Source organism: Lepus europaeus, chromosome 13 (genome assembly GCF_033115175.1).
Source record: "Lepus europaeus isolate LE1 chromosome 13, mLepTim1.pri, whole genome shotgun sequence".
In the NCBI taxonomy this organism is placed as follows: domain Eukaryota; kingdom Metazoa; phylum Chordata; class Mammalia; order Lagomorpha; family Leporidae; genus Lepus; species Lepus europaeus.
In genome coordinates, this window is record NC_084839.1 from 83,982,064 (window position 1) to 83,994,960 (window position 12,897).

The following is a 12,897-nucleotide window of genomic DNA, read 5'->3' on the forward strand; positions in this document are numbered from 1 at the left end:
TCCCACGTGGGTGCAGGGAACCAAGGACTTGGGCCATCTTCTACTGCTTTCCCAGGCAATAGCAGAGAGCTGGACTGGAAGAGCAGCAGCCAGGACTAGAACCAGCGCCCATATAGGATGTTGGCACCACAGGCAGAAGATTAACCTACTGCACCACGGCGCCAGCCACCATATATGGAAATTTTAAAATAAAATACCTTCGATAACTTTGCCCATTTTCAATATATCATTTTTGGCCCACTTGCATTGAGTGCAACTTCAAAAACAATGTTTAACTATGGTCACAGATGGTGTCTCTAGCTCGAAACAGACTTGGATGAAGTTGGCTCTGCATTTCATTCTTGGTTATGGAAGCATTCTTCTGACAAATAATCTATCATGTCTAAGTCTGAGAGCATAGTGAATGGGAATGCATTCCCTCTACTGTAGTACAAATACTGAAGACTTCAATCTTGTCTTCACAGTTTCAACCATTTCTTACACTGTCTCCATGTCATACCATTTCTGAGTCCTCGCCATTCTGTTTGCCTTTCTCCACACCTGTCTCATTGATTTGTTTTTTGTTTTTCATATGTTTATTCTTTGGTGGAAAAAGATTAGTTATTTGCAAGGTAGATTGACAGAGAGGGGATGGAGAGAGAGAGAGAGAAAAAGAAAGAATCTTCCATTCACTGGATCACTCCCCAAATGGCCACAACAGCTATGTCTGGGCCAGGCCAAAGCCAGGAGCCAGGAATTGCATCCTAGTCTCTCACTTGGGTGCAGGGATCCAAGTACCTGGGCCATCTTCTGCTGCCTTTCCAGGTCCATTAGCAGGGAGCTGGACTGGCAGCAAAGTAGCCGGGACTCAAACCAGTGCTCTGCTATAGGATGCCGGCATCACAAGTGGTGGCTTAACTCACTGTGCCACAATGCCAGCCCCACCTTTCTCATACATTCTGGTAAGCCACAACCTATCCTGTACTTGTAAGGTCCTGAGAATAAGCCTCCATGCGTCCCTTTACTGTTTTGTAGATTCCCTTCCCTTCATAGAAGTCAAATCAGCCGAGCACCAAGTCAAGACGCTCCGTCAGCACGGGCTGTGACCACGTCGCCACAGATTGCGAGAGATGGAGTCTTTTCTCTTTGACGACATCAGCTCCGCGATACAGAACGAGGCTATCCAGAGGATCATCTTGCCCATGAGTGTTCAGCTTTGCCACCTGCTCATCTCCATGGAGAGGACAGATGTGGCGAATGAAGCGTTTGCCTCTTTGGAGAAGATGGCAGAGGACTTGGCCAAAGCTAGCGAAGCATTTGTGCAAGCGGCCAAAAGGTAATGTTGAAAGAACTCAAGCCCTTCACTCTGGCAGGTCTGCAGAAGAAAGAACGTGTAACTAGAAACTTCCTATAGTGTTCTTAAAAGCCCATGGAAATGCCACCGCCACGGCTCACTAGACTAATCCTCCTCCTGCGGCGCCGGCACCCCTGGTTCTAGTCCCGGTCAGGGCACCAGATTCTATCCCGGTTGCTCCTCTTCCAGTCCAGTTCTCTGCTGTGGCCTGTGAGGGCAGTGGAGGATGGCCCAAGTGCTTGGGCCCTGCACCCGCATGGGAGACCAGGAGGAAGCACCTGGCTTCTGGTTTCGGATCTGCGCAACGCGCCAGCCGTAGCGGCCACTTGGGGGGTGAACCAATGGAAAAAGGAAGACCTTTCTCTCTGTCTCTCTCTCTCTCTCACTGTCTAACAACTCTGCCTGTCAAAAAATAAAAATAATAATTAAAAAAACCCATGGAAAGAAGTCAGATGTGAAAACCTAAGGCAAACTACTTAATATGTTATTATTACTTGGAGTATACTTTAAATATCCAAATATTTTAGAACTAGATGAGTTTTCCTCTAAGAAGCAGATCTGTGTCCCATCAAAAGATTTTTAGATTCATTCTTACTGCATGTCACACGGATTATTCTATATAGGTATGAGAATATTTAGAATTGTCTAAATATAATTTTCATGTCACTCATTCAGTGCATTGGGCATGATTCTTTTTTAATATTAAAAAAATGTATTATAGATACAGACAGAGTCAGAGAGAGAGAGATCTTCCAACTGCTGGTTTACTCCCAAAATGCCTGCAACAGCCAGGCTGGACCAGGCCAAAATCAGGAGCCAGGAATTCTATCCAAATATCCCACTTGGGTGGCAGGACCCGAACACTTGAGCCATCACCTGCTGCCTCTCAGGGCACACATCAGCAGGAAGCTGGATTGCAAGGAGAGGCTGGACTTGATCCTGGGCACTCCAGTGTGTGATGCCAGCATCCCAAGTGGCAGCTTAACCCACAAGCTGCAATGCCTGTCCCAACTCTCCCCTCATTTACCCAGAATTACTGAACACCCACTAAGGTACCAGGCACTGTTCTAGGTGCTGAAATAGAGCCCTACGTAAGAGAGCCAAAGTCCTGCTCTCGGGCAGTGGATACAACAGCCATGTCTAGCTTCCTTCCTTTTTCCCCTTTTTTTCAGTGTTTTTTTTTCATATTTTATTAAAGATCACATAGTAGATACAGAAGTAGAAAAATTATTTTAAAATAAAAAAGAAATTTTAATTTTAAAATATGATTAATCTTAGTGGAAATCTCTATGGACTAAATGATGAAGCTAATTCAAATAATAGAGAATTAGTAAGGTAATAGGATGTGATATTAACCTACAGAAACTAGTATTCTTCACATACACAAACAATAACCAACTACAAGATTTTAATAGTAGGAAAAACCCCTTGTTATAATGGCAACAAAGAAAATAACATCTTAGGGATGAATTTATAAAACTGTACAAAACATTTACGAGGAAAACATCAAATACTTCTGAATATGTTCAGAACAAGTGGAAAGACATTCCTTGTTCTTGGAGGGCTTGACTACTTCTTAAAGGTATCAGTTCTAAGTTAATTCTCCAATTTACTATAATCCCATGGGAATTCTTTTTTTTTTTTATGGTACTTTAAAAGTTGTACTAAAGTTCATATGGGGAAGTTAAACATGCAGGAATAACTAGGAAAAACCCAGGATAAAGCATTATGAGGGCAGCGCTGTGGTGCAAGAGGTTAAGTCTCTGCCTGCAAAGCCGGCATCCCATATGGGCACCGGTTCTAGTCCCATCTGCTGCTCCCCCAATCCAGCTCTCTGCTATGGCCTGGGAAAGCAGAGGAAGATGGCCGAGGTGCTTGGGCCCCGGAACCCATGTGGGAGACCCGGAAGAAGCTCCTGGCTCCTGGCTTCAGATCAGCCCATCTCTGGCCATTTTGTCCATTTGGGGAGTGAAGCAGCGGATGGAAGACCTCTCTTTCTCTCTCTCCCTCTCACGGTCTGTAACTCTACCTCTCAAATAAATAAATAAATCTTAAAAAAAAAAAAAAGAACAATGAGATGGGGCTATACCTGCAGACATTACAACCAATCTAGGTCTTCTGTAAGGCAAGGCGTGTGATACTGACACACAAAGAGGCAGACAACCAGCGGTACGGCACAGAAAGCCAGAAACACACCGGTGCACATGGGGCTGCACATGGCAAAGAGAACACGTGGCTGCACACAAATTTTAGAAATGAACACTGGGGTGAATTTGGCACAGTAGTTAAGGTCCTGCTGGGGACGGCCACATCCCACATCAGAGTGCATGAGTTCAAGTCCCGGCTCCAGCCATGACTCCAGCTTCCTGCTAATGAGCACCCTGGGAGACAGCAGCTAGGGCCCTGCCACCCACATGGGAGACCTGGACTGAGTTCTCAGCTTCTGTGGCCAGGCCTGGCCCAGCCTCTACTGTTGCACACATCTGAGACATGAACCAGTAGGTGGGAGATCTCTCTCTCTCTCTTTCTGTATGTCTGTGTCTGTCTCTCTCTCCCTCCATCCCTCTCTCCTCATCTCCTCCTCCTCCCTGTCCCTCTCAAAATAAATAAATAGAAATTTAAAAACTGAAGCAGGATGTTAATGATCTTACTGAGAGAGATGAGGACTGTGACAAGTGACTCTACATGGATTGCAGATGCATGATATAACTTAATTGAAAGGGTTGGGGTAGGGGGGAAGAACTGCTCTAAGCAACAGTATTTTCACCGGATGCTGTAAAACTAAAGACAAAAAGAACCATGCATAAAATGTGGCACAGCAGTTGGTAAATTTGTTTCTTGTAGAGGAATGGTCACTAATTTTGGAACTAATTTACAAATATAATCACTAAGTAATGGAAACAATGAGAGCCAGATTCTCACTGACAGAGACAATAGTTACAAATAAGCCATGTGGGAAGGTTATAATGAGCTCTCTGGATTCCAGGAGATTGTATCTGTGAACGTGTGTGTGTGTGTGTGTGTGTGATGAGCATACCTTATGGACCCTCAGGGACCCCCAGAGAAATGGCTGAGTAATTCTAGGACTGGGGACAGGAAAATACATACAGATGCATCTTCTAGCATGAGAAGAGGGGGGAAGAAAGGGTGGGGGCATGGTGAAAGGATGGTAGGCCGAGTATAGCCTGCAAATTTGTTCATGTCCTAACCCCTAGAAGCTGGGAATATGTTACCTTACAGGGCCAAGGGAGGGACCTTACCAATGTGATTAAGTTAAGGACCTTGAGCTGGGAGATTATCCTGGACTATCTGAGTGGTCCCAATGGAGTTATAATGATCCTTTTTTTTTTTTTTAAGATTTATTTCTTTATGTGAAATATTTGAAAGGAACAGTTAAGAGAGACAGTGGGAGAGACAGAAAGATCTTCCATGCACTGGTTAAATCTTCAAATGCCTGCAACGGCTAGGGCTGTTCCAGGCTGAAGTCAGGAGCCTACAGCTCCATCCAGGTCTCCCATGTGGGTGGCAGGGGCCCAAGCACTTGGGCTAGAGCCCAGAGCATTAGCAGGGAGCTGGATCAGAAGTGGAAAAGGGGCTGGTGCTGTGGCTCAGCAGGTAAAGTTGCTGCTGCAGTGCTGGCATCCCATATGGGTGCCAGTTCAAGTCCTTGCTGTTCCACTTCCCATTCAGCTCTCTGCTATGGCCTACGAAAGCACTAGAAGATAGTCAAGTCCTTGGGCCCCTGCACCCACATGGGAGACCTGAAAAAAGCTCTGGTTCCTGGCTTTGGATTGGCCCAGTTCCAGCTATTGAAGCCATCTGAGGAGTGAACCAGTGGATGGAAGACCTTTCTCTCTGTCTCTCCTTCTCACCATCTGTAACTCTACCTGTCAAATAAATAAATAAATAAAATATTTTTTTAAATAGCATAATCTCACTATGGAAAAAAAAAAGAACTAAAGCAAGGAACTTTTGAACAAGGCACTTTAGTGCAGAACTTAAATCTAAATACAAAATGGACTGCAAATATATACTGAATTCCACTTAGTGGGTTTGTTTTTCAAATTGGCATGGGCTAACAATGCTCTGTATTTCACACATACGGGACAAACAAGTAAATGTGCTGAGGACACAGGGAGTCAGGGTTCTCACTAACAGAGAAGGGAGAGGGAAGTCTAGGAGGACCCTCTGGTGATGGACTAAGGACTGGAGATGAGCAGCATGAACTCACGTGTGTGTCCAAGTGTACGTCTGTATGTGAGTGTGTCTGTGCATGTGTGTGCACTTCCTTCCTCTGCCCACTGCAGAATCCTAGAAACAATGATGCCCCAGTAGCAATGAGCACACCTGTCACCCAGATTTTGGTTTCTAATCACCATTTGCCTCTAAAAAGAGCCTGAGCCTTTGGGGAAAGGGCTGATTCTGGGACTAGGGTAAGAAAAAACAAAAGATGAGCCTGGAACACCTTGAGGCAAGAAGAAAGTGATTAAAAAAAGAACAGTGGGGACAAATGAAAAAGATACAGGAACCAATTTGAAGGAGGCAAACTTGGGGAAAACATGGTCCACTATGAGATAATTTGAGCATATAAACAAAACAATAATGGATTATAAACCACTGAATAAGCTAAGAATCAAAGAGTGTGTACCATAAGAAATAGGTAAGGGAGGAGGGAACATTCTTTCTTATTGTAGAATTAGTGATGGCCAGAGGAGTTGTGAAACCAGATGACTGCCATTTAGCAACTCTCACAAATGGCCCAGGCAGGATCATCAATGGACGCTAAAAGCAGAAGTCGAATGAAGAGCAGGATGTTTATGTTGTCTCAAGGTACATTCTTGCCAAGTTTTTATTAATTACAAAGGGGGAAATGGCCTCACAGAGGACAGACTGCAGGCTTCCCAAGTGGTCTGAGTTGACATTGTCCATTTCTGGAACTCAGCGTGATGCCTGCTGATGTGAGGCACTGAGGACACAACCTCACCCCTGCAGAATCATTTCCCCAAATGTGCAGCCTAATCAGATTAGGCAAAGCCAAGCCGAAGGACTTTCTGTAAATGACTGCCTTCTACTCGTCATGAAGACCAAAGGCCAAGAAAGCCAGAGAGAGTCTCAGGAACTGTTTCAGATAGAGGTGAAAGGGATTTGTATTCATCCCTTTTGCTGCCTGAACCAGTTATCACAAACTAAGGACCTAAAACAACACGAATGCATTATCTCACAGTCCTGCCGGGGGTCTGGCCCACAGACTAAAGCTGGGGAGGGGGCCGTCAGTTTGCCAGGCTTCCACCTGGAGGCTCTGGGAGGAATCTGCATCCAGGCTCATACAGGCGGTCGAATGAATCCAGCTCCTTGTGGTTGTCGGACTGGGGTCCCTGTTTCCTAGCTGGCTGATCTTTGCTCTTCTAGGCTGACTGCTCTCCCAGTGAGTCCCTCCACCAACTGCAAGTTAGGCCCCGCCCTGCTTTGAATCTCTCTGACTTCTCCCTCTCCTGATCTCTCCCTCACTCTTCCCCCACCTTGGGCTCTCCTGGATAGTCCTGGAACTCTCATTATTTAAGGCCAGCTGATGAGTAACCTAGCTGCAGCGGCAGAGGCCTTGCACAGCAGTTCTGAGGTTCATTCTTGGTTGACGATCCAGGGGACAGGGATCTTGGCAAGGCTTTCTTTTTAAATAATTTTAGTTATTTGGAAAAAAAAAATTTTTTAAAAATTTATTTGAGAGGGGAGAGGGAGAAAAGTACACAGTGAGATAGCTCCTATCCACTGGTTCAGTCCCCAGATGCCTGCAATGGCTGAGACTGGGTTAAGCCAAAGCCACAAATTGGGAGCTCAATCCAGCCATCCCACAGGCTTAGCCGGAACCCAATTACTTGAGCCATCATCACTGCCTCCTGGGGTCTGCACTGACAGGAAGCTGGAGTCAAGAACCAGATGCAGGTATCAAACCAGTCACTCTGATATGGGACACAGGTAACTTCACTGCTAGGCCAAATGCTCACCCCCTACTCTAAGTTTTCTCATGGTATACATTTCATAATCTCAAAAAGGACACTAAATTTTGAGAGAAGCTGGGTGTTGGTGTCTGTTTTAGTATAAGTGCCTTTGCTATATTACCTGTTCCTGGCAAGGTCAATTATTTATACAGACGTAGCCGCACTCATGGCTGGGAAACAGCCCAGCACAGCCACTGAGCAACGCCATTTATAATTCATACTCGGACTCAGATCTGGCTGCACTGCCTTTCAGAGCAGCTCCTTGAGCAGTTCTCAGGGGAGGCCAGATGGAGGTAGTCAGCACAGCACACGCTGGGCGTGGGGTGGCACTCCTGGCCTTCCTCTGCTAGGGGAGCTGCCTGAGGCGGGGCGGGGTTGGGGGCACCTGCCACGTCAGCATGCCCAGGATGGTTTTTGGATGCAGGATGGGGCTTTTAGGCAGGACCCTGCAGGAAGAGGCCAACACAGTATGTGCTGCTTTTTGCTAAAACGAAAACAACAAAACAAACAAAAAAACCCTACATATGATGAATATGTGAAGAATATGAAAGAGCTGAAGGAAGAAAAGAATCATCCATAACTCTAGCACCTAAACATAACCACTGTGGACATATAACATTTATTCCAGATTCTCTCTCTCTCCTTTTCATTCCCTCTTTCCACATTTTTCTTCCTCATATTTCCATTTATCCTTTTTAAAAATTCATATAAAGAGGGCCGGCACCGTGGCTCACTTGGTTAATCCTCCACCTGTGGCGCCAGCATCCCATATGGGTGCCGGGTTCTAGTCCCAGTTGCTCCTCTTCCAGTCCAGCTCTCTGCTATGGCCTGGGAGGGCAGTGGAGGATGGCCCAAGTGCTTGGGCCCTGCACCCGCATGGGAGACCAGGAGAAGCACTAAAAAAAGAGAAATATCTGTGTACTAGGGTACTTAATGTTCACAGAGGGGCCGGCATAACATAGTGGCACCAATTCCCGATCCACCTCCCTGCTAATGCACCTGGGAAAAGCATCGGAGGATGGCCCAAGTACTTGTGTCCCTGCACCCACATGGGAGACCTGGAAGAAACTCCAGGCTTCTGGCTTCAGTCTGGCCCAGCCCTGGCTATTGTGGACATTTGGGGAGTGAACCAGAGGGTGGAAGATCTCTCTCTGGCTCTGTCTCTCCCTCTCTCTCTCTCTCTAGAATTCTGCCTTTCAAATAAAATAAATAAATCTTTAAAAAAAGAAAGTTAATGAAAAACAGAATTAAAAGATAAGTTTAATTTGGTACAAAAAATTGAAGTTAAGGCTTAGTGTTTTTATAAGATGCATTCTCCAAGAGCTTTTGATGTGTCTTACTACTGATGATTTTATACTATCACTTGATTAAGGTGCTAACAGATTTCTCTGTAATTTTTCTCTTTGTAATGGATAAATAGCTGTATGAAAACACTTAGGCCGGCGCCGCGGCTCACTAGGCTAATCCTCCGCCTAGCGGCGCCGGCACACCGGGTTCTAGTCCCTGTCGGGGCACCGGATTCTGTCCCGGTTGCCCCTCTTCCAGGCCAGCTCTCTGCTATGGCCCGGGAGTGCAGTGGAGGATGGTCCAAGTGCTTGGGCCCTGCACCCCATGGGAGACCAGGAGAAACACCTGGCTCCTGCTATCAGATCAGCGCGGTGCGCCAGCCGCAGCGCGCTGGCCGCGGCGGCCATTAGAGGGTGAACCAACGGCAAAAGGAAGACCTTTCTCTCTGTCTGTCTCTCTCACTGTCCACTCTGCCTGTCAAAAAAAAAAAAAAAAGAAAGAAAGAAAGAAAGAAAACACTTAGGTAACTGTTCTGCTTCTCAAATTTTTATCTATTTATGGTAGCACGCACTATGTCCCTTGCCTGCAAGAATCATTACTATGTTTGCCTAATGATAATTTTTAATTGCTGTCATCCCATCTACATTTATTAAGTGGAATTATTCTATAAAGAAATTCTATCCTTTCTTCCCCATTTATCTATTGATTCACATATTTGTTTGTACAATATTGCCTCATGGATGCTTATTTCATCCTATGAGTTACAATCTAATACTGTCATTATTATTTTATTGTTCAACATTATTTATTTGTTCCAGCTCTGGTCATTGAGCACATCTTCCAATTGACTTCTGTATCCTTTTGACATTTCCCTATTTTTTTTTTTTTTAAAGATTTTATTTATGGCTGGTGCCACGGCTCACTAGGCTGATCCTCTGCCTGCGGCGCCGGCACACCGGGTTCTAGTCCTGGTCGGGGTGCTGGATTCTGTCCAGGTTGCCCCTCTTCCAGTCCAGCTCTCTGCTGTGGCCCGAGAGGGCAGTGGAGGATGGCCCAAGTGCTTGGGCCCTGCACCTGCATGGGAGACCAGGAGGAGGCACCTGGCTTCTGGCTTCGGATTGGCATGGTGCGCCGGCCACAGTGCGCCGGCTGTAGCGGCCATTGGGGGGGGGGGGTGAACCAATGGAAAAGGAAGATCTTACAGAGTTACAGAGAGGGAGACTCAGAAGCAGAGAGAGAGAGAAGTCTTCTATCCATTGGTTCACTCCCCAGTTGGCCACAATGGCCAGAGCTGTGCTGATCTGAAGCCAGGAGCCAGGAGCTTCTTCAGGGTTTTCCCACATGGGTGCAATGCCCCGGCCCAAGGACTTGGGCCATCTTCTACTGCCTTCCCAGGCCATAGCAGAGAACTGGATGGGAAGTGGAGCAGCTGGGACTTGAACCAGCACCCATATGTGATGCTGGCACTGCAGGCAGTGGCTTTACCCGCTATGCCACAGTGCTGATCCCTCCCTATTCTTTTAAAAGTGTTGGTCTAATAGCTCCACTACTTGAACCAGACGTTGGAGAAGGTTTACTGTTGTGACTCAAATTAGTGGTCTAAAATATCAAGCTAACAATGTACTTTAAACCAGAGGGTAAGAGCAGAAAGAGAAATCACATAGGGAAGAAAGCAGTAGGGGTGAAGATCCAAGAGATTCAATTTGCAAATCAAAGAACTTTGCAAAAGAGGAAGAAGAGACTAAGGAGAGGCAGCAATTAAACAATTGATAGGGGGAAAAAAAAGCCAATTTATGATCCAAATCTGTAGGATAAAAACTGTTCCCTGGATTTCAGATGAGATTGTAGAGAAAAAGTATGCATAAAGCATATAGTGGTAAGATTCCCAGACTCCTACTGCTTTCAGACAAAGGAAAAGCAAATGACTCTCAAAGGACAACTATTCCATGGACGGGAAACAGACCGGCTTCAGGTTTCTCACCTGCAGCTCTGGGGGCCAGAAGATGCTGGAGCCAGGAGTCCAGGCTGCTGATGGAAAAGGCCTGGGACTCAGACCGCTGAAACCAGACTTCTTTAGCCTGGAGAGGCGAAAAAAATACACAGATCTATTAGGATTTAGTGAGTGTCTCACCCCAACTGACGAAAGACCGAGTCACAGAGACCACAAACTCAAGGTAAGAGACGCTGAAGAGAGGAACGTGGTTTTTACTCAACACCATGTGCTATGGTTTGAGCACGTTTTGGCCCCTGAACTCATGTAGATGTTTACAACCAAAAATCCTAAGTTAATGACAGGAAGAAGTAGAAACTTCATCCAGTTGTGATGCTTATTTGAAAGACAGAGTCATAGAGAGAGGTAGAGAGAGAGAGAGAGGTCTTCCATCTGCTGGTTCACTCCCCAGATGGCTGCAACAGCCGGAGCTGCACTGATCCGAAGCCAGGAGCCAGGAGCTTCTTCTGGGTCTCTCACATGGGTGCAGGAGCCCAAGCACTTGGGCCATCTTCTACTGCTTTCCCAGGCCATAGCAGAGAGCTGGATCAGAAGAGGAGCAGCCAGGACTAGAACCAGCGCCCATATGGGATGCGGGTGCTTCAGTCCAGGGCTTTAACCTGCTGCTCCACAGCACCGGCCCCCTCTTTCTCTCTTGATCCCTCCTCCCCAAGTGCTCCACCAGTGCCATCCCCCAGCCTCACCAGAGACCAAACCAATGGACATCTTGGACTGGACCCTCCAAAACTGTGAAATAAGTAAGCCTTTTCTCTTTATTAAGTTAGCTATGCCATGATGTTGACAAAAAGCTGATGAATGTCCTGTATCTTGGAGAGACTTCCGTGACTCCAAGTGCAGCCGGACTTCTCAATGGGAATTGCTGTTCCATGCTCTGCTTCTGCGTGTCCTGCTCTCCTCAGGGGGACATTTCCCTTTGTAACACAGCATGCTGTCTGTGCAGGCTGGCAGCTGACTCGGGGGAGGAGTGGCTCAGGGCTGAAATGGAGCCGGCCGCCGAGTCTCTCATCCTTTCTGGGAGGAACATCTCCTGCGTGGCCCAGAAGCTCCACCTGCAGCCGGAGTGTCATAGCCATCGGGAGGAGCTCGTGACCACAGCGCAGCAGATCGTGGTGGGCACTGCCAAGGTGAGGCTGTGGTCAGAGCCGGCTGGCTGGTCCCGACAGAAAGCTCACGGCTGGAAAGCATGGATGGGCGTGCTCTTTACACAGTGGGTCCTTGTCCCAGAGAGAAACCCACCCAATTTTCTGCCAAGAGCCTAGGCGAAGTATTCATTGCCAACTAAAAGGCTAAAAGTAGAAGCTGGCTCAGGGAGCTGAACAGTCATACTGAGTTAGGGTCTATGATATTTTTTAAGACGTATTTATGTATTTGAAAGGTAGAGTTACAGAGAGGGAGGGAAACCGAGAGAGAGAGAGAGAGAGAAATCTTCCATCCACAGGTTCACTCCCCAAATGGCCACAGCGGACAGAGCTGGGCAGATCTGCAGCCAGGAGCCAGGAGCTTCTTCTGGTCTCCTACATGGGTGGCAGGGGCCCAAACACTTGGCCCATCTTCCGCTGCTTTCCCAGGCCATAAGCAGGGAGCTGGATCGGAAGTGAAGCAACTGAGACGTGAATGGGCACCCATATGGGATGCTAGTGCCACAGGTGGCAGCTTTACCCACCATGCCACAGTGCCAGCCCCGGATCTATGATCTTAAACCCACATGCAGTTCCCTCATCCTCACTTTTAGCCACTTAGCTCTAAGGGGAGGGTGGGGAGTCACCAAAAGGGTTATTTTCCACCCTGTCTGTGGCCACGAGTTATGGCGAGAGGCCCCTGAAACCTCAGCTACTCAGCTTATTTGTCACACTGACTGGAAAACCCACTGCACTGGCCTCGGCTGGAGGGGTATCAGGAAACCAGGACCAACTCCCAGTCTCCAAACGCTGGCCACGTTCCATCCAACACTCCACCATGACTGTACTCATGACACCTTGTTGGAATCCATGTGCCTTAAACACTATCAAATACAATTGCTCATCAGTAAATAATAGTGTGGGTTAATCGCTGGTGGTGGTTGGGGGGGGGATCTTCCTAATTTTACAGGTCCTTATTAAAAGAGGGTTGGAAATGGGTGGATGAGAGAGACAGAGCCTAGGCTTTTCCACCTGCTCTTGATGGCACGCGGAAGGCAGGGGACGGAGCTGTCTGGGAGGGCAGCGGCAGGCTAAGAAAGATTTCTCAAAGGCACATCCCTCCAGCCGCCACCATCCTCACCCAGGCCAGGC

At 47.2% G+C, this 12,897-nt stretch overlaps 1 protein-coding gene across 1 annotated transcript in view; it reads left to right on the top strand.

Annotated features, from left to right (window-relative positions):
* Positions 1–1,109: 1,109 nt before the first annotated feature.
* The window catches only part of LOC133772415 (uncharacterized), a 28,504-nt gene continuing 16,716 nt past the window's right edge, over positions 1,110–12,897 (top strand). The window contains exons 1-2 of the mRNA XM_062208875.1: positions 1,110–1,315; positions 11,568–11,751. Of these exons, the coding sequence (XP_062064859.1) occupies positions 1,110–1,315; positions 11,568–11,751 (390 nt within the window). The remainder of the gene's footprint in view (positions 1,316–11,567; positions 11,752–12,897) is intronic.